Genomic DNA, 25,856 nt, shown 5'->3' with positions numbered 1-25,856 from the left:
AACTTTTCTGTCCCTGCAGGCACCCCCTCATTTTCTCTTTTGCCCTTTTCCTGCCCTCGATCTTTCCTTCTAGTATTTATTTCTGTTCTCACTATGCCCCCCCACACACAGAGTCTCTCCTGGGTGTAACATTGTTGGCAGTCTGCGCGAGAGGCATCAGCCAGGGCTGTAAGCGTATCCTGTGGGAGATCGGTTTTCAGCTGTGTGTGTGTGTGTGTGCATACCACAGTCGCACTTTCTTTTCTTTCTAGCGCTCTCTGTTCTTTGTGGGGCGGTAGGGAGTTTTTTCACCTGCTGTACTGACTGGCTCCCTGGTATTAAAGCAGCTTTAGGGTGGGCGTGGAGAATACTGCTAATGTTTCTGTGTGCTGCCTGGCTTTAGACACTGCTCTCAGTGTCCTGTCTGTGCCGAGTCTCCACACACACACAGAGAGAGAGAGAGAGAGAGAGAGAGAGAGAGAGAGAGAGAGCCACGGGGCCGTCAATGATTAATAGCTTCTCCCTGAGTGGCATCTTTGGAGGCCCAGAGAGAGAAAGAGGCAAAACAAGAGCTCTCTTTTCCTCCCTGCTCTCCTATCTTCCTGGTCTGAGAGTTTACTCTCAATCCATTCCTGAAAGCTAGATTAAAAAAAGACAAGGACAAAATGTTTGTGTCTGGATGGAGGGGGAGTCAGCTTCTAACTATGTTGTGGGGAGCAAATGGAAACCGGAAATTGGAAGTATAGTGGGGATCAGCTAACAGCCCTTGTAAGAAAAAGTGCTTCGTGAACATAGCAAAAATGCCTTAAAGGGGTCATATGATGCAATCTTGGTTTCCATGTGTTCGTGCATATAGAAGATCCGTAATGTCGCAAAGATTAAAGTCTCAAACCTGAAGTGATAATCTTTCTAAAAGTAAATGCTCATCCACACCTTCCTAAAACACCTCAGTCATACACACCCCACATCACTGTGTGGGAAGATTTAAATAACACAGCCCAAATGTATATGCAAAGAAAGAAGGCGTAACTTTTATTCTCGCTGTAGTGTTATTGCCACTGCCATGTCATGGAAACGCTGTGTTTTGGTAAGGGGCGTAACGTTCCATCACATGCTTGAGGTATTCAGCCAATGCACTGGATAGCTGGCCAATCAGAGCACACAGTGCTTTATAAAATGATAAGCTTGTGTTTCAGAAAGGCAGAGCATAGAGGAGCAACAATAATAATATACTGTATGTGGTAAATAGTGTTTTTTGACCCTTTAATTGCGTAAACGCAATGGGCCAGATCCGTGCGCAAATATCATCTTACAACAACGTTCACGTGTGATTCATTGAAATTTTGTATGCGGCCAATTCCCTCGCACGAATGAACGGGTGTTGATAACGTGAACCCCCCGAGAGTTTACGACATGAAGAAATATAACCAGGCCATGCAAAGGAAAGTCTCCACGGATAATGAACTTTGACCTTACAGGTTCAAATGAAGTAGCTTGAAAAGCAATATAAAAGAAAGTTGGCAAAATGCAGTTTGGAGCCATTATCACTGATGAGAAATTGATCTTACACCAAAACGCCAACATTGTAATTTCAAATTATTTAAATATTAGTAAAATAATTTTTATGATGACATTTTTTGCATCAATTCATAAAAATATAAATGTAAATAAATATCAATAGTTTAGTTTCGTTGCATGTTTTTCTGTCGGGGGAAATTAAAACGTGCATCTTAACGCTAACTCAAAACTTGCGTACACAAGGTGAAACCTGACATGAGATTTATCGTAGCCACCGCTCACATCCGTATTGATAAATGGCAAGTCTTGTGTGAAAAAAACATATGCACAGTTTTCTGTCGTACGCTCGTTTCATAAATGAGGTCTATTGCATTACACTAAATACACAAAATAATGTTCTTTTTCCAAGGTCATATGACATATGACCCCTTGAACTCTTTCCCCACCATTGGTCAGTCAGCTCGTCAGTTAAGAGAAAACGCTTCCCTGCCAAAGAGGAATTTTTACGGCAATCCATATTTCCGCTGTTATGCATTAGGTGGCGCTTAAACAAATGGAGATGAAAAAGTGAAAGGTTTTTTTTTTGAGGATCTGTTCTTTTATTTGATATATTGTATGTTTATATATTTAAAAATGATTTTTTTCTGGAAGTCATTAAACTTTTGTGAAAATACTGCCAATACTACCAGTGCTGGTGGGGAAAGAGTTAAAATGTAGGGTATAAGGGATAAAGAAAAGCATACACTTAGACAGAAAGTCTGTGAAAATATTTGTTTCTGTTATCAAGAAAAAATTGCTTGTCCTTCAATTCAGTTTTAATGAAGTTTTATTTAAACTTTTCACTTAAAATATGTGAACAATGTTATAATTCGCAATGAAAATAATGAAAAATGTAAATAATAGAAGGGAGCATTCAAATTTGTAGCCTATGGGTCGTTTGTACCCTGCTGTATGTTCAGAAGAAATTTGCATTTACATTATTTATTTAGCAGCTGTTTTTTTAAAGCGATGTATTTTACATTTAGTGTAAAGAGCCAACATTTATGTTTATATGTATGATAGAGTTGAAGTTGTGAAAATATGAACAACATAAAATATAGTTTATTTTAATATATAGACAAAGTTAGACTGTGAAAAGAAGAAAGAAAAGTATTTGTGTTCAGTGTCCGGATTAGAGTTGTAACTACAGAGTTACAGTCCAAACCAAAGTCAAACATCTGTTTTTCAAAGTCACGTCGTAATGAACTCACCAACTCTGACATTTTTTGTATTTCATCAGGTCCAAAGCCCTACGTAACGCTCTCGGAAACATGAAAGACGCTTTCATGTGTTTATGCAAGTTTTATTAGGCCTGAAGCACCAAGGCTTTTCAAGTCACTCAGAATGAGACCATATGCAAAAAAAATAAAGTAGATAATGATTAGAATGATCTATTTCTTGTCTCAATATTGTGTAAAGTGACTCTGTGAATATCCTCAGTGATGTGTCAACAGCACATGGATTGTATCAGGCTGTGAGCCAATTTGATTAGAGTGATATTACAATGAGCACTGGAGCGTAATAAATGTCCTCTGCATTAGAAGATCTGCAAAAAAACTGCTGAGTTGTAAAAATCAGCATATTGAGTCATTGTAAATAATTACTCACATACAGGAAAAAAATATTTCTCAGTGATTCTCCAGTGGAGTATTAGTTTTGTGTTAAATGTTTTCCTAAATATCTTAAAATAGAAATCTGTTGTGGACATACAGTGAGTTGGCAAATAAATGTGGATAGCCTCATTTGGTAACACTTTACAATAAGTTTGTTATGCGCATTTCTAACAGTGAACAATATCGTTTTTTAGCATTTCAAATGTATTAGTAAAAAGCTGAAATGAACATGAACTAATAAATGTTTTTTTTTATTGTTTGATCATGTTAACAAATACAACCTTATTGTAAAGTGTTACAAGAACTCGTTACTTTTAAAAGAAACTATAGGCTACTGAGATACATTTGTTTTTTTTACATACATAATTTATGTCAGCCTTAATACCAGATGTGAAAATCAAACTGCTTATTTGTAAACTACAGTGATTATATTACTGTATTAGTGAAGTACAGACTGAATGAGTTTCAGTAGAGCTGAGCAGAACAGAGGGATCTGCAGTTAAAGGTGAGGCAAATTTTCAAGACGCCCCAGGTGCGAAAGAGTTCAGCTGAGTCTCCTGCTCCTGGAGACCGGCTGTGAGATCAGACCGAGAGGGGGGGAGTGAAGGGCGGAGGAGTGAGGCCAGGAGGTGAAGGCAGAGCTGGAATTTGTGCGGTATGCAGAGAATGATGGGATTTTTCCTGCTGGGCAGCTGAGAGCTCCTGGGCTGCTGAGCATTGACCAGGACACACACACACACATATACACAATGAACTGAATACTCTCTCACCATCACATCCTATACCTCAGACACACTCTCTCTACACAAACACATACTCCAACTCACAAGAGAACAGTATTTCTCAGACAGTCTGTAATCTGGATTTTATTCCTATGTCTTTTGTTGCTCATGTACACTTTTTATTTAGGCGCACTTTTACTGGCTTGACAAAAACTTTACATTTGTATGGCCAAAGCATTTATGACATAGTAAATAGTGTAAAAACAAATTAACTAAACATACGTGGTTTTCCCCACTCTCCCTTTCATTTTAAATCTTCCAGATGATTAAAACATTCATTGCATTCTCCTTTGTTTTCTTAGTTTCTTTTCCTGTATGATCCTTCTTCCCCTGACTCCCTCTAACCCTTCCTCCTCCCCCTCTTTCTCTCTCTCTGCTGTGAATCTCTGGTTGCTGGCACACTTCCAGTGCCTGACAGTCACAAGATTATTTCATTTATTTTGTTGTTTTTCACCTATTTTCTGTCTGTTCTGTTTGTTTGCCATTGTGTCCATCTTAATATGCAACATTGCTTAGAATGAATGCAAAGATGAGCTTTGCTTGGAAAGCCCTGTTCAGTTTTGGTTAAATGAAGATGGAGAATGAAGTTGTGTAGTTTTAGGTCATAAGGGGTGCATTTGTCTTTCTGTGTGGAGTTGCCATAAATATGTATTTTTTGGAAAAATACTGTCCAAGCAGAACGCTTAAAATTGGGGAATAATGTTTGTGGTTATTTGTTTGCACTACAAACTTGTTTGCTATATACTGTAAAAAAAATGCTGTAATTAGGCAGCTGGTTGCCAGTAACTTACTGTCGAAGATAAAGACTGAAAATGTTTATTTAACTTTGAACAAACTGTTGCCAGTAAATAACACAAATGTAAAATCTACAGTAAGTTACTGGCAGTAATACCCAGTAATACTGTAATTTCTACAGATTTTTTTGCATGTTAGGGAAAATTAGGCAATTTAATTATGTTGCTTCATAAGATCCCTTATTTAAGCCAAATTCCTAGGCAGCATCACATGATTTTAGTTTGGAAGACGCATAATGTTTATATAATACAATGTTTTGTGATATATTAAAGGAGGCTGCAAGAGAAACTATGTTGATTATCCCATAAAATATTGATTAAAAACAGTTAAATCTAATGAAATTATTCATTATTTTACCCATACACATATTTGTATCTTTATTTGTGGTATTTTATGCTAATTAAGTTGATAAAAATGTGACCAGCAATTGTTCACTTGTTTTTTTATTTGTCAGTCTCTCATTATTTGTGTTTTTGTAGCTCAACTGGTAGAGCGTGAAGGCATCTCCAGAGTCATGATTAAAATCATTATAGTGTCCAAGTGAAATGGTGTCTGCATGAATGTGAATAGTTTTGTTCTGGACAGATCATATTTTAGGGTTAAAGGAGGCATTTTTTCGTTCTTTTGTCTGAGGTAACTTTTGAGAAATTCTTGGCTCGACTTCCCCACCGCTTCCCTGAATGAGAAACTGTCAGTTTAATTGGCTGTGATCTCGTATGCAAAGCTGCTTTCACTTATTGCACTCAGGTCTTAGCCTTTAAATATGGATAAGATGGTTTGAAAAAACCCAGGGTCTTCTGCAGCCGGTATGCTTTGAATTAAAGCCATACACACTGGGTTTGTCCCCCTTTTTTAAACCATGATATATGTATTTACCTTCATCCCAAGGCAGTAGATTTCTTCATATTATTACATATAAAAAATTCTTGATTTTAAGTCTTCCAGTCTCTCTATCACTCTCTCTCTCTCTCTCTCTCTCTCTCTCTCAAGCATAAACTGTGGGTAGAATACGACAGGAGTCGAAACATCAGAGAAGTGGCAAAGCCTTTTTCACAAACACTTAACATCTGTAAACAAAATACATCTGCAACAAAATCTGCACCCATGGGGGCTCTAATCCTGAGAGACAGATACAATTTTGAGAAAGAGAGAGAAAAGAGGTCAAAGTAGGTTGAGATGGCAACATGAATATGGAAATAAATCAAGTACATGTTTAAAAGAGTCTTACATATAACATCAATACATTTAATTTCCATAATGGTCAGAATAAGGGGTATGACATTTTTTCTGTTTATAATGAGTAGACTACACAATAAAACATGACATTCATTAAGTAAAAGGCCCCATTTTGATTTCATGTAGTTTTTAAGTGGCCAGATTTATGTTCAGGTACTTTAAGAATGGCGCATTTATCATAGGGACTACAGAGGCCTCGCTTACATTTAATTGAAGTCTTGTGTCATTGCCCTGGTAACACGAGTGGATGAATGTTACTATAATGCATGTACATTGGTTCCCTAATAGGGTCAAAGCATCTTTCCTCTCTTCACATTTTCTCTGGAGTTGCTTTCTGGCTTCATCCACACTTAAAGGGCACCTATTATGCAAAATCCACTTTGACAAGGTGTTAGGACATAAATGTGTGTTGGTAGTGTGTGAATACAACCACCCCACAATGGAAAAAAATCCACCCACCTTTTTTTATCCCCATTAAACCAAAATGGTCTCATTAGACATGCTGTTTTGATTCTCTTGTTAATGTGATGTCACACTGATAAAGCCCCACCCACCGACACTGCACTAACAGTCCTGCATTACAAAAGTTTCCACCCTTAGTGAGTTGTGCGCAGTCTGCCATATCTCAATAGTGAGATACTATTGTCTCAAACTGCATTCCGAGGAATCAGATCTATTTTAACTGAAAGCACTTATTGTCATAAGGGAGTGGGGAGCAGTAGCTCATTTGTATTTAAAGGTACACACATGAAAAAATTTTTGCTTTTACCCAAATAGGAGCATTTTGGACATGGTATTATAAATTACTTTTACAGACACATTTTGGGCACACTTTAAAGACACAAACGGTTTCACAAAACACGTGCATATTACATTTTTTTATTATTTGTAATTTTTGGACAGTAGCATGTGGCTATGTCTTTGACCTACTTTTAAGAAAAAAACAATTCAACTGTACAGTAAATGGAGATTTTTGGCCTGTATACATAAAGTATATAACAGCGTTATTAATATGTGTCTTTAATCAGAGGTTCTGATATTTTCTCAGATAGAAAGGTAGTGCAGGCTTGAAATGGGCTGATAAACATCAGCACAACACAGTTTCCGATTCCTGCCTCCAAATAGACACTGATCTGAAAAGAGAGTGAGGAAGATTGAGAAAGAGAGACAGAGAGAGAGAAAGACAGGCTGCATTCTCTCGTCCTGTGGCTGTCGAAGCGAATGGACCATGTGACAGGACATGCCGCGTTGAGTGACAAAGCAAAAAAAGAGAGAGAGAAAGAGGTGGCAGCACAAAAGTAAAACACTATCCACTTTTCCCAGCATCCACAGCACAGAGAGAGAGAGAGAGAGAGAGAGAGAGAGAGGAAGCCGGAGGAAGAACAGATGGAAAAAGTAGCGAACCCTCAAAAAATACACAAGGTTAAAATTGCAGAAACTGTATGCAAGTTGTGTGAGTTAATATATGCCCGTACATGCGTTTCACGTGTGTTTGTGTGGAGATACACAAAGGACTGTCCTGTTTAATATGTAAATGTTGGAAGCAGCAAGGCAAGAGGTTTAAAAAGCAGGGCAGAGTTGTCAGATATGTAAAACATTTGGCGAGAAAGAGAGAGAGGATGGATGAAGAAGTTGAGGGGTGCAGAGAACGAATATTCTGCATTCTGCATGCCGATAACGTCAGACACTTTATAAATTTTCCCGGTTGACTCGGACTGCTGCCTCGAGGCAGACACAAGCTGTGCCTCTCCATGTCACACTTAGAGTCTCTAAATCTCAGAGTGAGAGAGAGAGAGAGAGAGAGAGAGATCATGCCATTTTATAGTGGGCTGAGAGAGCGAGAGGAAGAGATGGACGGCCGCCACAAGTGAGACTGGTTCATAGGAGAAAAGGAAGGACAGAGAAAGAGAGGAAATGAGCTGCAGGAATGGGCTCAGTGCTGCCCAGTATATGTGGTTTCATATTCCTGCATCGCTCTCAGCTTTTGAGCGGAGCCCAAATGGCCCAAAGCAAAGCATTTATTTTGGGAACAGAAGAACTGCTTCACCTCACTAACATTGCTAAGTCTGTTTATCGTGAAAATTACAATTATTGGTCTTTGTCATTATGCTCTTTAAAAATGGTTTAGGTTGTAAAAAAATATGAGCTCAGATGCAAATGCAAAAGCCGCTAAACGTCTCTGTCAAAAATGAGATGATATCAACAGTATGCTCTCTATGCATGTATACTATGTTCATCAAATACTTTCAGGTCATTTGCCAGAATGCTGGTTTGTTGGCAGAATCCATTAAGAGTCTTGATAAAAAAACACAGAATATAACATTTAAAAAGAGAAAACATGTCAGATGTAAATTAAATTTACAAATAAAAGTTACTGACGCACTTTGCATCTAAGCTCTTTATGGACAAACCCAACTGTTGAATTTAAATTAAATATTTATTTCTGAATACTAAAAAATATTAGGTTGGATTAAAGAGCCACTATTACGTTTCTAAAACAAACTTATTTTATGTGTTTGCTATAATACAATGTGTTTGATTTATGGTTAAGAAAACACATTATTTTCCACATACTGTACATTATTCTTGCTCCTCTATGCCCTGCCTTCTTGAAATGCATTGATTTTGCACAAAGCTCATCGTTCTGAAAGGCACAGTGTCCTCCGATTGGACAGCTTACCAGTACGTTGTGATTGGACTGAATACCTCTGACGTCAGCAGGAAATGTGACGCTCCTTACCATGTTTGGTAAATATTGGACAGAACTAACCGTTGGGTTATAGATAAACCTATGTTTGGTTGTTTAATCCCGAATGTTGATTTTTTTACGCAGGGTTGGGTAACAACAACCCAGCATTATGTTTATTTATAACCTGTTAATTCTGTCCAATATTTACTCAACCCTGTTAATCCAATCCAATATTTTTTTTATTTTTTTTAAACCAACGGTTTAGTTTGTCCACATTTTTACCCAACCACGATTTGAAACAGTCCATCATTGTTTAGAGTAAGTTTTCAAAATTTCCAGGATGCTTTTTTCACACAACCGTGTCAAGCTCTTACTATGATCCAGACTTCAAATACACAATCTTCAGCTTTATGTGAGAAACAGTCTGAAACACGGTCATTATTTTCTAAAAATCTCCTTTATAGCGCTCATATTAACACATATTAAAATTCATCTTCAAGCAGCACCACGTTTAATCTACTTGCATGTGTCCTTGGTGTTTCGGTATTTACCAGCCCTTACCAACACTCCCCACTTCTGTTAACAGTAACAGTAAAGTCCAGTCTGTGTGTGCTTTTGAAAGCTGAAACAATGGTAGCTGCTTTTTTGCTGACGTTACAGTTTGAGTTTAGTCTTTGAGCTGCCAGGCCTCATGCATGCAGTCCTGTGGGTTCTGCTCTGTTAATATGCAGCTTCAGTGCAGCTGGGTTCAGTCATCTGTATTGTATCCTGTTTTCAGTTATAAATCTACCAGTGTGTTGGGGAATGATCACAGAATAATTTGGAACTGGATTCTTTTTCACTTTACCATGGTACTTATTTAGGAGTGAGATATCAGTAGCAATGTTTTAAAACCTGTATTTTTTTAACAGGTTATAATGCAAGGATAGGATTCTGAACATTAAATTAGACAGCATATTCTCTGAGGCTTTCAGGCATCTCTCTGGCATTTAAAAGAGAAAGAATCGAACACAGGGTTGAATCAAGCACGATGAAGCTATAAGTGTTTTTTCGTTCCCTGCGCTCTCCCATGTTTGTGTACTAGAGCCGGTATTGAGAGGTGGGCTCTAGAGAGCCCGGCACTAAACTTGATCAAACCAGTCTATTTGTCCTTAAAGCTCTGGAGACATGCTTCGCTTCCTGTTGTATAACACTGCCTTTTCCTCGTCTCAGACAGCAATGCAATACTTAGGCGAGAGAGAGAGAGAGAGAGAGAGAGAGAGAGAGAGAGAGAGAGAGAGAGAGAGAGAGAGAGAGAGAGAGAGAGAGAGAGAGAGAGAGAGAGAGAGAGAGAGAGAGAGAGAGAGAGAGAGAGAGAGAGAGAGAGAGAGAGGGTCAATTCTGTTGCAACACAGCATATTACACTTTGAACATGTGGCTGTTTTGTGCTTTTTAATTATTTACATACAATACTTGGTCTGAGATATGTGCAAATTGCAAAGACAGTCATATATAGATGACAATGTTGTTAACATTTTACCAAAATCAGGCTTAAATTGAGACGTTTGGGACCAGTGAATGGTGAACATATTTTTTTATTTGTCATTAAATCTAATGTAGTTAAGTGCATTATGTTTCATCAACTTACAGGTTAGAAAGTTTATTGTAGCTATGTGGGTGCTCATTTTTTTTTTTTTGTCATTTGGGCCAAATTTCATGTTATAATTTCATCTTATATTAAATGTTATGCATGGCCTATTTAAAGGGATAGCTCACACAAAAATTTCAAATGCTGTCATTAGTTACTCACCCTCCTGTTGATCTAAATTTGTAAGAATTTTTTTTATCTGATGAACACAAAAGAATATATTTTGATAAATGATGGTACCCATTTAATTTCATCATATTTGTTTTTCCTACCATTATTTATCAAAATATCTGTTTTGTGTTCATCAGAAAAAAAGAAATTCATACAGGTTTCAAATGCGGATGTGAAAGATAACAAAATGTTAATTTTTTGGGTGAACTGTCCCTTAAGACAATATTGGCTATACAATAACTAATTGGCTAGACTAAAGGGCGATTTATAGGCCTACTTCTGCATTGGGTTATGCCGTAGCCTGTAGGCTATGTGTCAGTTTTCATTTATACTTCTGAACTGTCGTTTGCACCAATGTGCAGTTACACATGCATATCGCTAGTGTATATATATATATATATGGAGTTTACTTACAGGAGTGTAAGTAAATGACGACAGGATTTTAAAAAATTTAGTGAAATGTTGCTTTAATATTTTTATCATTCAAATAAAGATCTTGTTCTCTTATATTCCACCAAGCCATTTGTTCCTGTCATTCCCTGGATGCATGTCATCAATCTGTGGTACGGCGGTAAAGTCAATTTCCTTGTTATGGCTATGATGCCATATTGGATCGACTTTGATTTATTTAATCCAGATTTTTTGCTATTGCCAGCACAGGAGGATTTTTTTCTACTTTACTCAGGTTACATCTTTATTTCATTTCAAGCAATAACTTTGATCCAGCTTCAACAACTGGCAGGTTACAAATTCCACCGGATTTATAAAACTACAGTGCTTTTTGTATATGTAGCACACGAAAGAGTGTCTGCCCTACTAAAACACTATAGATCGGACCTCTTGAGCGATTAGAAATGGCAACTATTAGAAATAAATCCTCCGTTGAGAGCATCTGAACTGGCTGTGTGAGGTTTGGCGATGACAGGCAGGAGGTTGCTGTTTGTGTGGAGTGTTTTTTGCTACAGAAGTGTAGATCCCTCTGTCATCCATCTCTCATTTTGTTTCTTCCTTTTAGCGCAGTCTCTTTCCCTCTTCCTTCTTTGAGTGGTTTTGAGCACCACATACACAACACAAAATTCACACCCTCTGTACCACCCACACTCTGAGTAACAACAAATCACCTACTGTGCATTCGGCCTGTAGCCCGGACTTTAAACACACACTCGAATACTCATCCATCAGCTCTTTCCTTTTATAATACAAAGCCAAACATTTTTTGTGTTTTACACTGTATTTTCGAGTGCATCCCTTCTATTCCTCTTTCCCAAAAGCACATTTTACCTGCTACACTCTTAAAAATATGGTTGCTACGAAAGGCTCTTCACGGTTATGCCATAGAAGGACCATTCAGTCAAAGGATTTTAAAATAACAATGTTTCATACCATTCTTAGTCTAAAAAACCTAGTATTTTCAGCAACAAAGAACCATTTCTGAAACAAAAAGGTTCTTCAGATGTTAAATGATCTTTATGGAAACATACACTCTAAAAAAGGTTGCGCTGTTTTAACTCGTTGCATCAAATGTAAACATTTTATGGATTAATTTAACGTTCTGGCTTGTCCCTCTTTGACTCCCTTGGGTTAAAAAAACTCAGCCTTTTTCACCAGAATGTTGTTTCTGTGGAGCTTTATTTTTTAAAGTGTATTGTAAATTATTTTCTGTATTGTTATTAAGTAATGTCAGCCTGATCTCACTAGAATTTATACGGATTTTACGAGTTGGCTAATTGGTATGAATTCGTACAAAGTAAATTGTACAAACATACGATTATTATTAAAAAAACACCCCTAACCGCAACGTCACAGGGACGAAAGCAAGTCGTGCAAAAATGTTCGAATGTGGTACCATTCAGTCTGTTTTATGAGGATAGGCAACAATGAGTTAAAACAGCCCAATCTTTTTTAGAGTGTATGGTTCCATAAAGATCATTTAACATCTGAAGAACCTTTGTGTTTCAGAAATGGTTCTTTGTTGCTGAAAATAGGTTCTTTAGACTAAAAATGGTAAGAAACATTGCTATTTTAGGATCCTTTGACTGAATGTTCCTTCTATGGCATAACCGTAAAGAGAATTTCGTAGAAACCTTATTTTTAAGAGTGTAGCAGGTCAAATGTGTCACACAAATTAATATGAATTAGCCACCTTCTATAATATGTGCTTAATGCCAGTGTGAACACTACTGCACCGTCACAAAAGTTGATCATTTGCACGTGTTTAGTCAATGGCAATTTAAATATTTAATTAAAGAAGACGTGAAGCAGATGTCAATGCAGTACTTGCACATTGTTTGAGAAGATTTGGGTATTCGCACACCTGCCACGTGTGCCCGGAAAGACGCATCTCAAGGCAATGCAGTATTAGTTTACATGTAATTGCATTCTATACCTGAAAAGTACAGTACAGTTAGATCAATCTGAAAATTATTTTAATTGTATGTTCTCTTTTTATCCAATTTTTATTTGTGCTGTAGCCTGTTACTCAAAATTTGATGATTAGTTCATATTTAATTACTGACCGTTTACTTGTCTTTACCAATATTTTAAATTGATGTGGTAGGTAATTTTGGTGTTATAATCTTATTTATGAAAGCAACATGGATCAAAAACAATTAATAGCATAATCAGATCTGTTTTATTTTAGTGATTTTTGGTGGGGCCTGTAAAAATCTGAACCACTCTAAATATAAATCCTTAGCATAGAGTAGTTTGTATTTTACATGTACACAAACATACAGGCAGTCAAACGCACAGCATGGTTTATGTGACCTTCGTACCTGTACACAGACGTTCTACACATGCGCAACCTATGCGTATGAAGGACGCGCGGTTACAAAAATCCGGCGGTGCGCGTACACACTGGTCTCACACTGTACGCAGCTCTCTCGGAGGCGTATAAATGGGACTATACTTTTAGCTTAAAATATAAAGAATGCTAAAACCATTCTTACTCACCTTAAGCTAATCGCGGCGGGTCGCAGGAATAAAATCTACTATAAGAACTTAATCTTTCTTCTCATGTAGATTTTTGCGTGTTCATATTATTAAGTTTAATGTAATAATGCATTACATTATCTGATTCACATTTTAATTTAAGTTACCATTGTAAAGATCGGTAGTTTCTTTCCTGTGGTTAAATACTGCTGAAGAGACCATTCAATGACTGAGAGCAAGAACACTCATACATAAAGAAAGTTTACATCTTTTTTTTTGTCTTTAATAATAAGTTTGACCATACCAATAGAAGGGCACGATTTAGCATCTGGGGGGCACTGCCCTCTTATACCCCCCACTTGGCTACAGGCCTGTTAGCACAGTAGCTATGTATACTTGTCATAATAGTAAATCCATTGCGTATTTACAATGGCTGAACTGATGAAACTCCCTGTTTAATATTGACATTTTTATAACATTTTATAGCCGTGCGTGCTTTAAAGGTTCAGTATTAACTTTAAAACGGGCTGGTTTGAAAGCAACAAAGCTTCCACGCTGGTTGTCTTTTATTTCCCTAAATTGTTTTTTGTTGTGTGGTGTGGTTTTCAGTCTCGCACTCAAGTTTCTTTCAAGCACAGACCTCCTGCCTCCAGAGTGCTGCATTTCACACCATATGAAAGCGGATATGTACATGTGGACCTGTCACCTTATACAATCTGAACAAAGGGGAAAACTGGTGCAACGCGAGCCGAAATCCCATTTTACAGGGGAGCAATGAAGAAATGACATAAAGACGCTAAAAGAGTGAGTTGGTGACACATATAAGCTAAGTCGATCTGAAAAGCTCTGCCGTGTTCCATCATTTTCCTACATTTTGCCTAAAATATGTAGTCTGTGTATTTGTGTCCCTGTCAAAGGCTCAACTCTGCCGTTGTAAATTTGTTTCTTTCACTGAATGTGTTTGAAGGGTGGGGCGAGGGTGACAGATTGGGTCTCCTGGCTCCGGACCCTCTGTACTTCACTTCCAAAAGGGTCACATGACTCCAGTCAAACTCTGTCACAACCTCACCAGGGGAAATCTGGCAAACCAAACCAAGGCAAATCTGGACGACGCTATTCCTTTGCAAACCCACCTTTTTTCCGATTACTTCAGAAAATAGCAATTGACGTACAGTATGTGCAGTAAAACAGTTGTGTGTGGTACCAACTGCTTGTAAAAAATGCCATATGGCCGTCATCCAGGCCGCAGTGTGAAAAGACTGTTGTGGATTAGCTCTAATGAGAAGTATGCTTCAACCTGACAACCATGAGAGACAGTTAGCATACACCACAAAGTTAATTCCAACCTCTTTCTTAAACCTAAAGTATAAACCTATGAGACATGAAAACCATGTCCAGGTCACATTTCCCCTCAAAATCAAAGAAAAAAAACTATATTTTGACAATGAGACAAGCTTTCACAGACCCTAAGGTCCTCCTTTCCTATTCTCATTACCATAATGGGTAGGGATATTTTGCTTCAAAGCTTTGTAAGTATCATGATTCTCAATAGAGATGCTCATTACTGTATTACAATGATTTTTAGCAAAAAGGCAATACAAACATCTATCCATTATCTATATGAAAATTTCTCAATGCAAAAATCAAAAGTAGATCTTTGATGCGCTAAAATAGCCTTTTTGTCTTGAAAAATACAACTTTCAATTCTGGAATGACCTGAGCATGTTTTTGTGTTTTAAAGATCTACCTTTCACTGTGAATTAGGGCTGGACTTGGCGACCCTATTAAACCTCCAGCACATGACTGTACAGTTTAAATGAGCTTAACACAATAATCAGGTCTCCTGATCAGATGAATATGTTTTCTGTAGTGCAAACCACAGAAAGATTTAAACCTTTCTGACGTATCTGTTCGCTGCAGAATTGTCCATGTTAAATTTTGCTCAGCACTTCCTCTGTTCTGAACAGATAAACACGCAATGCCACACACAGAGAGAAAAAAATTGCAACTTGACAAACTACAGCATCTCTCCTGTGCCATGTTTGCTAGACGGTGCCAGTCTCCAGAAGTCAGACAGGGTTCTCGAACCACACAGAGCAAAGTCAAAGTGACTCACAAATTCCTCTCTATTTTTTCCAGGGCTCTGTAACAGGCAGAGCTTTCAGCCACCTTTTCTGAAATCTCAACCTTCTGCTGCAGCTAAATCAGACAATTATTTTAGATCTTGTCCGCGAAAAATGAGCAACTTTAATCAGATAATTGGATTGTGTGATCTATGCTTGAATTAGGCTCTGTGGGCAAATCACGTGTGACGTGTGCCTTCAAAAATGCCTGAAACTTTAGACAAGAGCAAAATAACCTCCACCCCCCGCCACCTTTCTGGAACAGTCTAAAACTTCAAAGCGTCTGACAGTATCCCAGTGACACCTTCAACCACAGGTGCTGGAAAGGCCTTAACAGGTTGCTGCTAATGTAGCAACTGCTTTAAAATACCCTGTTCCCTGCTATAAAAAGCTGCTATTTATTATGTTTAATAGCATGTTTTGCTCAGTGGTACAGCATTCATTAGCAGCACATAAAGTCATGGATTTGTCCCTACTGATAAAGATGTATACCTTAATGCACTGTAAGTCGCTTGTGATAAAACCATCTGTCAAATACATAAGTGTGAATCTATATCTGCTTGGCATAGGAAAATCATATTTAGTCTTCTGTAATAACAGTCAAATTAAAGCTTTTCATTATTAAACAACAACCTAGGAGACAATGGTCTCTGTATATCTGACTTGAACATGTTATCACAGCATAAAAATCATCTCCGATTTAGCTGCAGGCAAAAGAAAAAAAACTATGAACTCAGCAAAGTTGAGATGGCGGTAACCTTCAGATGGGCTTAAATTCTCTTTCCCTGTCTCATCGGGAGCCCAGCACCCCCATTTAAACACTCCACCCCTCCGGACGGTGGAGGGGAGCAAGACTGAAGCTTAAATGCTTTGAATGATGGTGTGGAATGTTTAAAAGTGTCTGTTTGAGCAAAGGGGGGTGGGCTGCCGAATTTTTGTTTCTTGGGGGAGGAAGACTCCCGTGGGACAAACCCTGTCTCTTAGATCTGGTATGCATGACTGAGCAAAGAGAGGAAAAAAATACCAAACCTGGCTTCTTAACTTAGGGAAACAATGAGAACTGTTGAGAGGAGGATTTATAATTTTGATGGGACTTTGAATAATGTACAGTAAATGAAATGCATTATTACAGTCACCAAATTAATAAAATTAGTATATTATGACGATACATTAATGCCATAGCACAAATGCACACCCTAATAGACACGATTCAAGAAAAGCATCCATTTTGTTGCGCATTATAATGTAACACACAAAAGGAAACATGCCCTTAACACACACATATAATTTTCATCATATCCTAAAATGCCGATTACTCAAATGCCCTACATTACCTTGCATTCAACAAGATAAACCCACATATTTTGCCACCTGGTGTCATGCTGATAGTGTCAAAATGTTAAAATAACTGAATACGGTCTTAACATTAGTCTAGCATTGAATAGGACCAAAAACCAATGCTAAATGCATGAGCATCTTTCCCCACAAAAACCTTTCAACGAAATTCCACGGCTCCTTTGTTTATTTATATAAATATCAACTTTAATGTTTTTTACTGTAAGAATATAAAACATCTTAATTCGGGATTCTTTTTTACAAATACATTTACAGTACATTAAAACACAGTAGCTTCTCAGCAGGACTTAATACATGTTGCAGGTCGATACATCATGTTACACATATAGGCCTGACACACATTTTGCGTGTTACCCGAGAAAAACAATTGATTGCTTCTCGTTTCAAACATGTACTTTATATGTAACGTTGAATATTAATTAATTTAAAACTGTTTAAGATTGTTGTTATAGCCTTGAAAAGGCAAACAAGGTGTCAGTGAATTGCAAACAGGAGGGTTTTTTCTGGGCCAAAATTCACTTCAATTTGAAGTACAACGCTCTGAATAACAGCCATGAATTAAACAATATCTGCTTGCATAAGCATAAATACATCAGCAGAACCTCTTTTCTCCTTCAAAGCAGGAATTAAAGGCTTTCGGGCCTGTAAAATTGAGCTAAAATCAAAACTAAGAGATTTGAAATATAAAAAAGTGTAGTGTACAAACCCGGTATCTTCATCTGTCTTTGCATAAACTCGTTTTGAGCCGAGCCAATATTTACTTAAAACTCCTTTTGTTGGCTATTTGAAGGGAAATTAACAAAGGTAGTTTGAATCCATCCATTCTTTCAGTCTTTTTGCTTTTCCCAAGCCAAAGACGAGATAATGGGGGGAGGGGGCTGTTTTCTTCTAGGCACAATTTCTCATTCTTCTTAAGAATAACAAGATATAATACATTTAACGAGGTAGCCAAAATATCGGATATTTAACGAGGAGGAGGTTTAATATTGCGATTTGTTGAGTAAACATAACTTTTTAGTGTTTCTTACACCGACTGGGCTGTTAATAATAATAATAGCAACAATAACTGACACATGTATCAACATTGTTGCCAATGCTTAAGACGTTGTTTTTCTTAGCCTCGCTCTATTGAACTCGACTAAAATGTTTGATTTTTTGTTTAAAAAAATAATAAAACTCCCCACCTCCTCCTCCACACACCCCTCCCTCCCCAAAATCCCTCTCCCTCCAGAATCTCGCCGAGTTTCACCTCACTTTCTCGCTTTCAGTCATCTGCCAAAGGCCCAGGTTTAAAACTTTAAGGCAAGGGAGCTGCGTGATCCTCTCCAGTCCCCTCTTAGTGATTTTCGTACATCCATACAGATCGATGCCGGTCAGCTGAGTCAAGTGATCGGCGATGAGCTCAAGTCCTTTGTCTGTAATCCGAACGCATTGGCCAATGTTCAGCGTCCTCAGCTCGTGCATCTGGCGCACCATCCTGTTAATGCCATCGTCGCTGATGTGGCACGAGCACAGAGACAGAGACTTGAGCTGGTACAGGCCCTGGGCGATGTAAGCCAAACTCTGATCCCCTATCTTATCGCAAAAAGACACGTCGAGCCCGGAAAGCCTCAGCGTGCCCATGGCGAGGTGCATGATGCCGGTGTCGCTGATATTGTCGCACGAACGCAAATTAAGGCTCCATAGACTCGTCATGTGCGAGAGATGGATCATGCCGGCGTCCGAGATCCCACCGCAAAAACTCAGGTTGAGCACTTTGAGCTTGGACAGGCCCTTGGAGATGTGCTTGAGGGACAAATCCGTCAACTTTTGACAGTCCTGGAGGGTCAGGTATTCCAGATTGAGGCAGCCCTCCGCCGCACTCCGGGTCATGCCGGCTAAGTGACCGATGCCCACATCTGACACATGCCGGCAGCTCCTCAAGTTAAGACTTTTGAGTCTGTGCAAACCCCACGCAATGAGTAACAAACCAGTGTTTGTGATGTTGCTGCAGCCGCCCAGTTCCAGCACTTCCAAGTTTTTTAGATACTGGGCTATTCTGCCCAAACTGGAATCCGTAATCTGTTTGCAAAGGCTTAGATTGAGCACTCGCAGGGACGGGATCTCTTGTACGAACGCGTGACCCAGGCCGTTATCCGTTAAGTTATAGCAGCCGCTCAGATTCAAGCTCTCGATGTTGGGCATCCCCTGGATCACGTAGCTGAGGCTGCGCCGCAGGCTGAGGATCTGCACCCGCCTGATGCCCCGCGCCTGCAGGCTGGGAAACAGAGACGGGTTCGCCCGTCTCAGATGCAGCTTGGCTTCCACCCCCCTCCATACGGACTTGTGGTAGGACGCGTCCCTCCACGCTGTGCACACTTGGGCCACCCTGCCTTTGTCCCTCACGTCCAAGTAGCTGAAAATCATGGCTAAAATCTCCGGAAAGAGGCACGAGATGTGTGTCTCCATCTTCCGCGTGTGCACTTTTAGAAAACAAACGGCGGCAAACCCCCACCAACGGTCACCAACGCGGAACACAGTCCCCTCAGGAGAAAAAGGCTTTTAAACCCCACCAACTCGCTTTCTCCTTACATTTAACTGTGTAAATCGATCAACTCCGTCCCACGTGATCCGTTCGGTGGCGCAGTGTGTGTTTAAATGGAGAAAAAGACCCCAAAAAAGACGCTTGAACCGGGGGAAACGCTGGCGGTCAGGCAGCGCTGCTGCCCGTTTGGCTCTTGGGTAATAGTCTTCGCTCGACCCGGGGATCCAGGCGGTCGTACATTTTCAAAAGATGTTTAAATCTGTGACAAACCTCGGGAGAAAATCAATTCAGTCCGATTTGATCGCGTCTTCAAACCGCTATCAGATAAAATAGTGAGGTTTCGCTTTCCGTTTGTGCTCCGCTCGCGCTCATTGCCAAGCCGAGGGGCTTCCTGCTGCCTTTGTCTGATCTTTTCAAACTGACTTGGCAGGGCCGCCAGCACAGAGCGGCCGCGGGGGAGAGGCACATACCTAACCCCTGTAAAACTACATAAGGTTTTAAAAAGTAGACTTAAACTTGTATACTACCACAAGAGTTTATTTTAAATATTATCTTGGTTTGTGTTCTGTTGCCATCAAAACTCTTTCAAAAGATATTCGTGTTTTTTGTGTTTGCCCTCCCCCTTTTTTAAGCGCAAGTGGTTTGGCCCAACTCAGCTGGAACAGTAAGAATAGTTCCCCTGGAAACCAACTTCTTACAATTCAGTTCACTTTACCCTTAACCCTTCAGCTACCAAGTCAGATGGTGCTATTTTTTTGCAGTTGTTTATTGAATTTTCTTTTTCAAAGTAAACTTACTTGACATTTCTCTTTCTCTGTATGTAAATTAGAGTATGTGAATTGTTTTAGTAAAATAAAACTCAAATATAATTTATAGATAGATAGATAGATAGATAGATAGATAGATAGATAGATAGATAGATAGATAGATAGATAGATAGATAGATAGATACAAAATATAGTACAATAGAGAGACTTTATATTTTTAAACAGTATTTTATAATGTAACATTTATTATTTCAACAATAATAAGTTTAATATTATAGTTTTAAATTGACATAAATGATATCTGATTTTTTCTTGTCTTGATCTTACTGAATGTTTGTGTACTGAACACTTGTGTGTTTTTTTAAACACATGTTCTTCCAAAATTCAGACCTTTTGATTAATATCAGGATTTGAGGTCTTTTATTTTACCATACAGCAGTTACATAAATTGTCTTCCTGTCATTTAGTTTCCTTAAAAGCAACATTGTTCATTATACAACCCATACATAAAGATGTGTAATAACAAGCTTAATAACAAGTTTGTTGTCCTCATCAGTCTTACGTAAGGTAGTCTTTATTCCACCTTTTGCATATTTACCCGTCGTTGGGCCTCAAGCCCCCCCCCCCTCTGTGGGCGCTTTGGCATTGTTAGCTGATATGACGGAGCGTTTGCAGAAGGTACTGGAGTGTAGCAGTAGGAAAGAGGAGAAAGCAGCGCACAAACGTATATGTTTACAAAAGACAACGCAGTACAGCACAACTGACAGCCCACCTCCAACATTTCAGCCTCCCTGCTTCAGATCTCAGTCTCTCTCTCTCTCTCTCTCTCTCTCTCTCTCTCTCTCTCTCTGTGTATGTGTCTGTGTCTCTAAGTCTGTCTGATATGTCTCTCTCTCCCTTTCTCTCTTTAGCAAGTGCCGTTCACCCCCCCCCCCCTCCTTTCTCATCACTGTTTCATTTTGTAATTAGCACATTTCTTATTCAGTTATTCCAACATTATTTTCGAAGAAATGGAGTCCTTAGTTATTTTGCTTTTTTTGTGAAACACATGCATTTATAAGTTGCTTTAAAAAAAAGCGCCTGCTAAATAAATTAATGTAAATATAAATAAACCATGTTTACTTAATTAAAACAACATTTTAATAATTCGTTCATGCAAGTCATTGGTGCACATTTTCCAATCTGGTATCCAATAATTTTCCATAATATTTAATCAAAATGTAAACGACTTTCCTTTTCGGCTGACATCACCAAATCCTTTATATGTTATCCCACCCCTCCTTACTCCATGGCAATTGCATTCAGCTACGCAACACCCACTTTTCACAGTCCAATCAATTCCCATACCAAAAATAAAATCACATCGTTTAAACATTCCATTTCATGAGTAAAATAGCTTGGAACGACATTTTATGTTGACTGCATGCATTCAGGTACTGGGCTTGTGTGGTGGACAGATGAAGGGTCCTGAATGTGCGCTGAGCCTCGGTGCCCAGTGTGCAATGGGGTGAGAGGTCTGTGACAGCGGCCCCTCTCCCCGGCTCCTCCAGCCGGCCTCACCGCCAGAGAGGAGAGCCGCTCCAGAAGCACACTGCTGTGAGTCAGAGGCTCTCAAAGCAGGCCTGCAGAGCCAAAAGCAGGACTCAAGCTGCTCCTGGAAATAAGCAGAGAGAGAGAGAGAGAGAGAAAGAGCCAGAGAGAGGGAGGGGACGAGCGATGGAGAGAGAGAGAGAAAGCGAGAAAAAAAGGGAGGGGTGTGATTTGGATAGCAAGAGAAAGCTAACAATTAAAAAGACGCAATCACCACAGAGAGACAGGACTATTAATTTTGCAGTTATGATCATTCAGGCTAAACTGTGTGAAGGCAACATACATAACATAAACAGAAAAAATTTAAAGATGTTACAAACAGTCTAATTGTGACTCTTTTTGTTTACATTTACACATTTAGGGAATGCATTTATTCAAAGCTGCTTACAGTGCTTTACAAGTTATATATTTTTTATCAGTATGTGTTCTGTGGGTTCAAACCCATGACCTTTTGAGCTGCTAACACTGACCTTTAAAACTAATATTTGTAATCCTACACTCTTAATAATGCTAGGTTGTCTCAGTCCAAAACACTGAGTTGTTTTAAGCCATGCTTCAGTCGAATATGGACATTTTGTGACAACAGCTGGGTTTGTCCATTTTTTTACCCAACCATAGCACCACCCAGCATTTAATTTTAGTTTTATTCATTGTTTTATTTTCCTTTAATTTTATATCTAAACATTCTATGTCGAAAGTCATAAAAACTGTCATACTGTGTATGCAAGCAATAAAACTTGAAAAAAAAACCGATGAAAGAAAGTAAAAATGTAGCCAGGAGGGAGTCAGCCAGAACTGGAAGGACAAGAGCTACATGCAAATGCGAAGGTGTTGTAGGATTTAGCAAAAAAAATCTGTCATGTGATTTGAAGTGCTGATTCAGGGGAGGGGGATAATTGGATAATTGCATGCCACAGAACTGCGCTGATAACTGCGCTCGGGGCATCCGTTTCCTAGGAGACGTATGCACGTGTCAACATGCTGTTGAAATCTGACACCTCATGAATAGATTTTAGGCTACTTTGTAGTTTCTCTCCCTCTCTACTTCTTCACGAATTCACGTATGACGCCAGTCTGCTTTTTTGTTTTGCAAGCAGTGGCAGTTCGAAAAAAGGTTCTGGCAGCTGTTACTTGCACAAGCCTCACATACATGCAGGGTGCTGAATGGGCTTTTCATGAAATCACACAACAGTTTCAGCTACGGCTGGGAAAACCACATTACTCTCTATTCAAATCAGATCGAAGCTCCCCAGGAGTTTAGCCCCCGTTGCGGTGCTACAGGGGAAACACTAGGAAGTTGATGTTTTCCGTGCCTCTGTGAAAAACTGGCAATGATGTAATACTTTTGCAGCGAGCATAACATCATTGCAGGCTAAATACCACCATTACAAAATGAAAAATTGCTTATGTTTTTTCCTTAATATCTTAATTTAATTGCTCAGATTTTGCTTGACATATTTATTAACCCTCATGTTGTTTGGAAAATAATGCAGGTTTAGCCTAAACAAAGAAATATTTGGGGTTATTTATTTATTTATTTACAAAATATTGAGGTACCAATATGCACCCTTAGATACCAGTATGCACCTCAGAGGTAATACTATGAACTGTTTAGGTCCAAATGTTAATTTTTAAAAGGTATTTAAGTATTTCTTTTTGCGTTTCATGGAAGAAAGAACAAAATGCATGTTTGAAATGTTAATTTTTAAGCAAATTATTCCTTTCTTTATTTTAAGCTTTATTTACAGAGCTCATAGCTTTTTCTTTATCTTCTCCTGTTTTTTTCTGGTTTCTTAGTCTCTCTATCTCTCTCTCTCCATGTATACCTGGAGCCCACAGCCAGGTGAGGCCCTCCAGAGAGTAATTACAACCTGAAACAGAGATCGAAGCCCCGCGGCATTCACCATCAAAGCAGTCACAGGGAACAGCACCAGCTAATGTGGTGGAGGTTAGGGATACTGACATTGCAAGAAAGCAACGAATCCAAACACAAGCTCGCACGCATACAACAAACGCCAAGCTCAACCTTTCTCTCGTAGCATGACCAACAATAACATGCCATTTACCCACACAATGGTCACGTTGCTCACCTGGGACCTTAGAAGAAAAGAGAGAGGGTTAAAAAACAGCAAGAAGTAGAGCGAGGGTTGGCTGAATTAGTCTGCTGAATTAAGTCTGCTGCATGTCCGGACCTGGAGAGAGGGAGGGAGGAACCAGGAACACGTTGAAAAGCGTTTTACAAACAACTGTGTGACTCAAGGGCAGCAGCATTTATACACACCAGCCACCCAGATAGTAAAGCCTACAGGGGCTTTGAGACCAAGAACCAGGAGAAGTCAGATGTCACACCCATCAGGAGAAGCGGCTGCTCGCGAGTTTTAGGGGTGATGTCATGAGACGGTAAAAAGTACAGTTTGCTTTCAGTTTTTGGGAATTCTGTTAGTCCTTTGAGTGAAATTGGTGTTGACAATATGTCTCTAAATATGTGCTTCTGTCCTGGTTGTTAGGAGTCTGTGATGATCAGTTATTATTGTAATTCTCTGATGTGACAATTGTAATCGCTATGCATTTAAACTACAAGTAGTTGACTTTTTTTAACAGTGTAGTTACATAAACCATTTAGTGTGATCATAGGACCGAAACAGTTAGAATGCTTTTGGCTAAAAATGATCTTTATAACTTAAACATAATTGTTATTGTTGTACTGTACTACTGATTTTAAAATGTTCAAATCAAAAATATGCTGTTTGCTAATTTTAGTCCATGGTACAAAAGATGCTAACACCCTTTACAAACGGCCTTTACCTGTAAAATACAAACCTCACAGTAAAGGAAGGATCATTCAGGTGAACTTGAACGACGACTGTGAAAGCCGAGCTGTGAAAATTAAGACTAAAAAGATTTCCAAAGAAGTTGAAAGTAAAGCAAACGCATCATGTAGGAAACTTTATTCAAACGTTTTAAAGCCCCAGTGGACTGCTGTTGTTTAAATTATTGTTGAGAAATAATTCCTCAAAACTATCTGTACAAACAAGCAAACCTGTGAGACAAAGTTTTGCAGCTTAGCCATTACCAAAAAAATAAAACATGTGAAACTCTGGTTTGCAGGGAACAAAATATAAATGTTACCCAGTTGCAATGTGGGAACAGACTTTGTGGTTAGATGAGGCCAAGATAAAGCTTTTAACCAGAATTCAAACCAATATGTGCGATGCAAATCTAACACTGCCCACACCTCAGAGACACAAAGCCTACTGTGAAGTATGTTGGTAATAACATCATGTTGTAGGGCTGTTTCAGATCAGCAGGGACTGGGCGGCTTGTTAAAATACAAGAATGAATGGGTGGTGCGAAATACAGGGACATTCTGCAATCTGAGAATCAATCCGCAAAAACCTGACGCTTGGAAAAAAATGCCATCCCTCTGCAGGAGACTAATCCTAGACTATATTACTACCATAACAGCGTTGTTGTTTGAAAAATAACAGTGCTTAAAGGGATAGTGTATCCAAAAATTTATATTCTGCCCTCATTAACTCACCCTCAGGTTAAGTTTCAATCCTGTATACATTTCTTTGATCTGCTGAACACAAGGGAAGATATTTAGACCACACAGATCTGGGGCACCATTGACTTCCATAGTCCATAATTCTATGAAAGTCAATGGTGCTCCTAATCTGCTTTGTTACAATTTTTTATTGTTTTATTTGTGTCCAGCAGAATAAAGAAATCTGGAAGTCTGGAACAATTTGAGGGAGAGTAAATAATGACAGAATTGTCTTTTTGGGTAGAACTATCCCCTTTAACATTTATAAACTCAGTTCTGGCTAAAGGAACAAACCCAGCCATGGATTAAATTAACCAAGAAAATGTTTATATTTGACACAACAATGGGTTAAAACAGCCCAACTGAAACAACCCACCATAGGTTAAAATACAACCCAATGTGTTGGGTTCGTCCCTATTTTACCACATTCTGAGTTGAAATAACGTGTAGTTTTGCCTAAAATGATCACAGAATGACCTTAGAAGTAACCCAACCAATAAATACTTGTCCAAATGCTGCTGCTACTGCAAAAGGGGGCTCTGCACCATTTTTCGTTTCGCTCCTTCATG

General features: G+C 38.8%; 2 protein-coding genes across 3 annotated transcripts in view; one reads left to right on the top strand and one right to left on the bottom strand.

Moving 5' to 3' along the window:
* The window catches only part of wnt5b (wingless-type MMTV integration site family, member 5b), an 80,447-nt gene that overhangs the window by 32,099 nt on the left and 22,492 nt on the right, over window positions 1-25,856 (top strand). The window contains exon 1 of one of the 2 annotated variants that reach the window (XM_065265665.2): window positions 23,996-24,140. The exons of the other annotated variant lie outside the window; for it this stretch is intronic. The gene's annotated coding sequence lies outside the window, so the exon portion shown is untranslated. Of the gene's footprint in view, window positions 1-23,995; window positions 24,141-25,856 lie in introns of those variants that run through there. 2 annotated transcript variants of the gene reach the window in all.
* Window positions 16,683-19,809, bottom strand: fbxl14b (F-box and leucine-rich repeat protein 14b). The gene has a single exon (XM_065255282.2). The coding sequence runs from the start codon at window positions 19,305-19,307 to the stop codon at window positions 18,105-18,107; it is 1,203 nt and encodes a 400-aa protein (XP_065111354.1). The 5' UTR covers window positions 19,308-19,809; the 3' UTR covers window positions 16,683-18,104.

The sequence above is a fragment of the Paramisgurnus dabryanus genome, chromosome 1, assembly GCF_030506205.2.
Source record: "Paramisgurnus dabryanus chromosome 1, PD_genome_1.1, whole genome shotgun sequence".
Lineage (NCBI taxonomy): Eukaryota > Metazoa > Chordata > Actinopteri > Cypriniformes > Cobitidae > Paramisgurnus > Paramisgurnus dabryanus.
The sequence above is the reverse complement of the archived record's forward strand: the minus strand, read 5'-3'. Positions and strand labels throughout refer to the sequence as shown.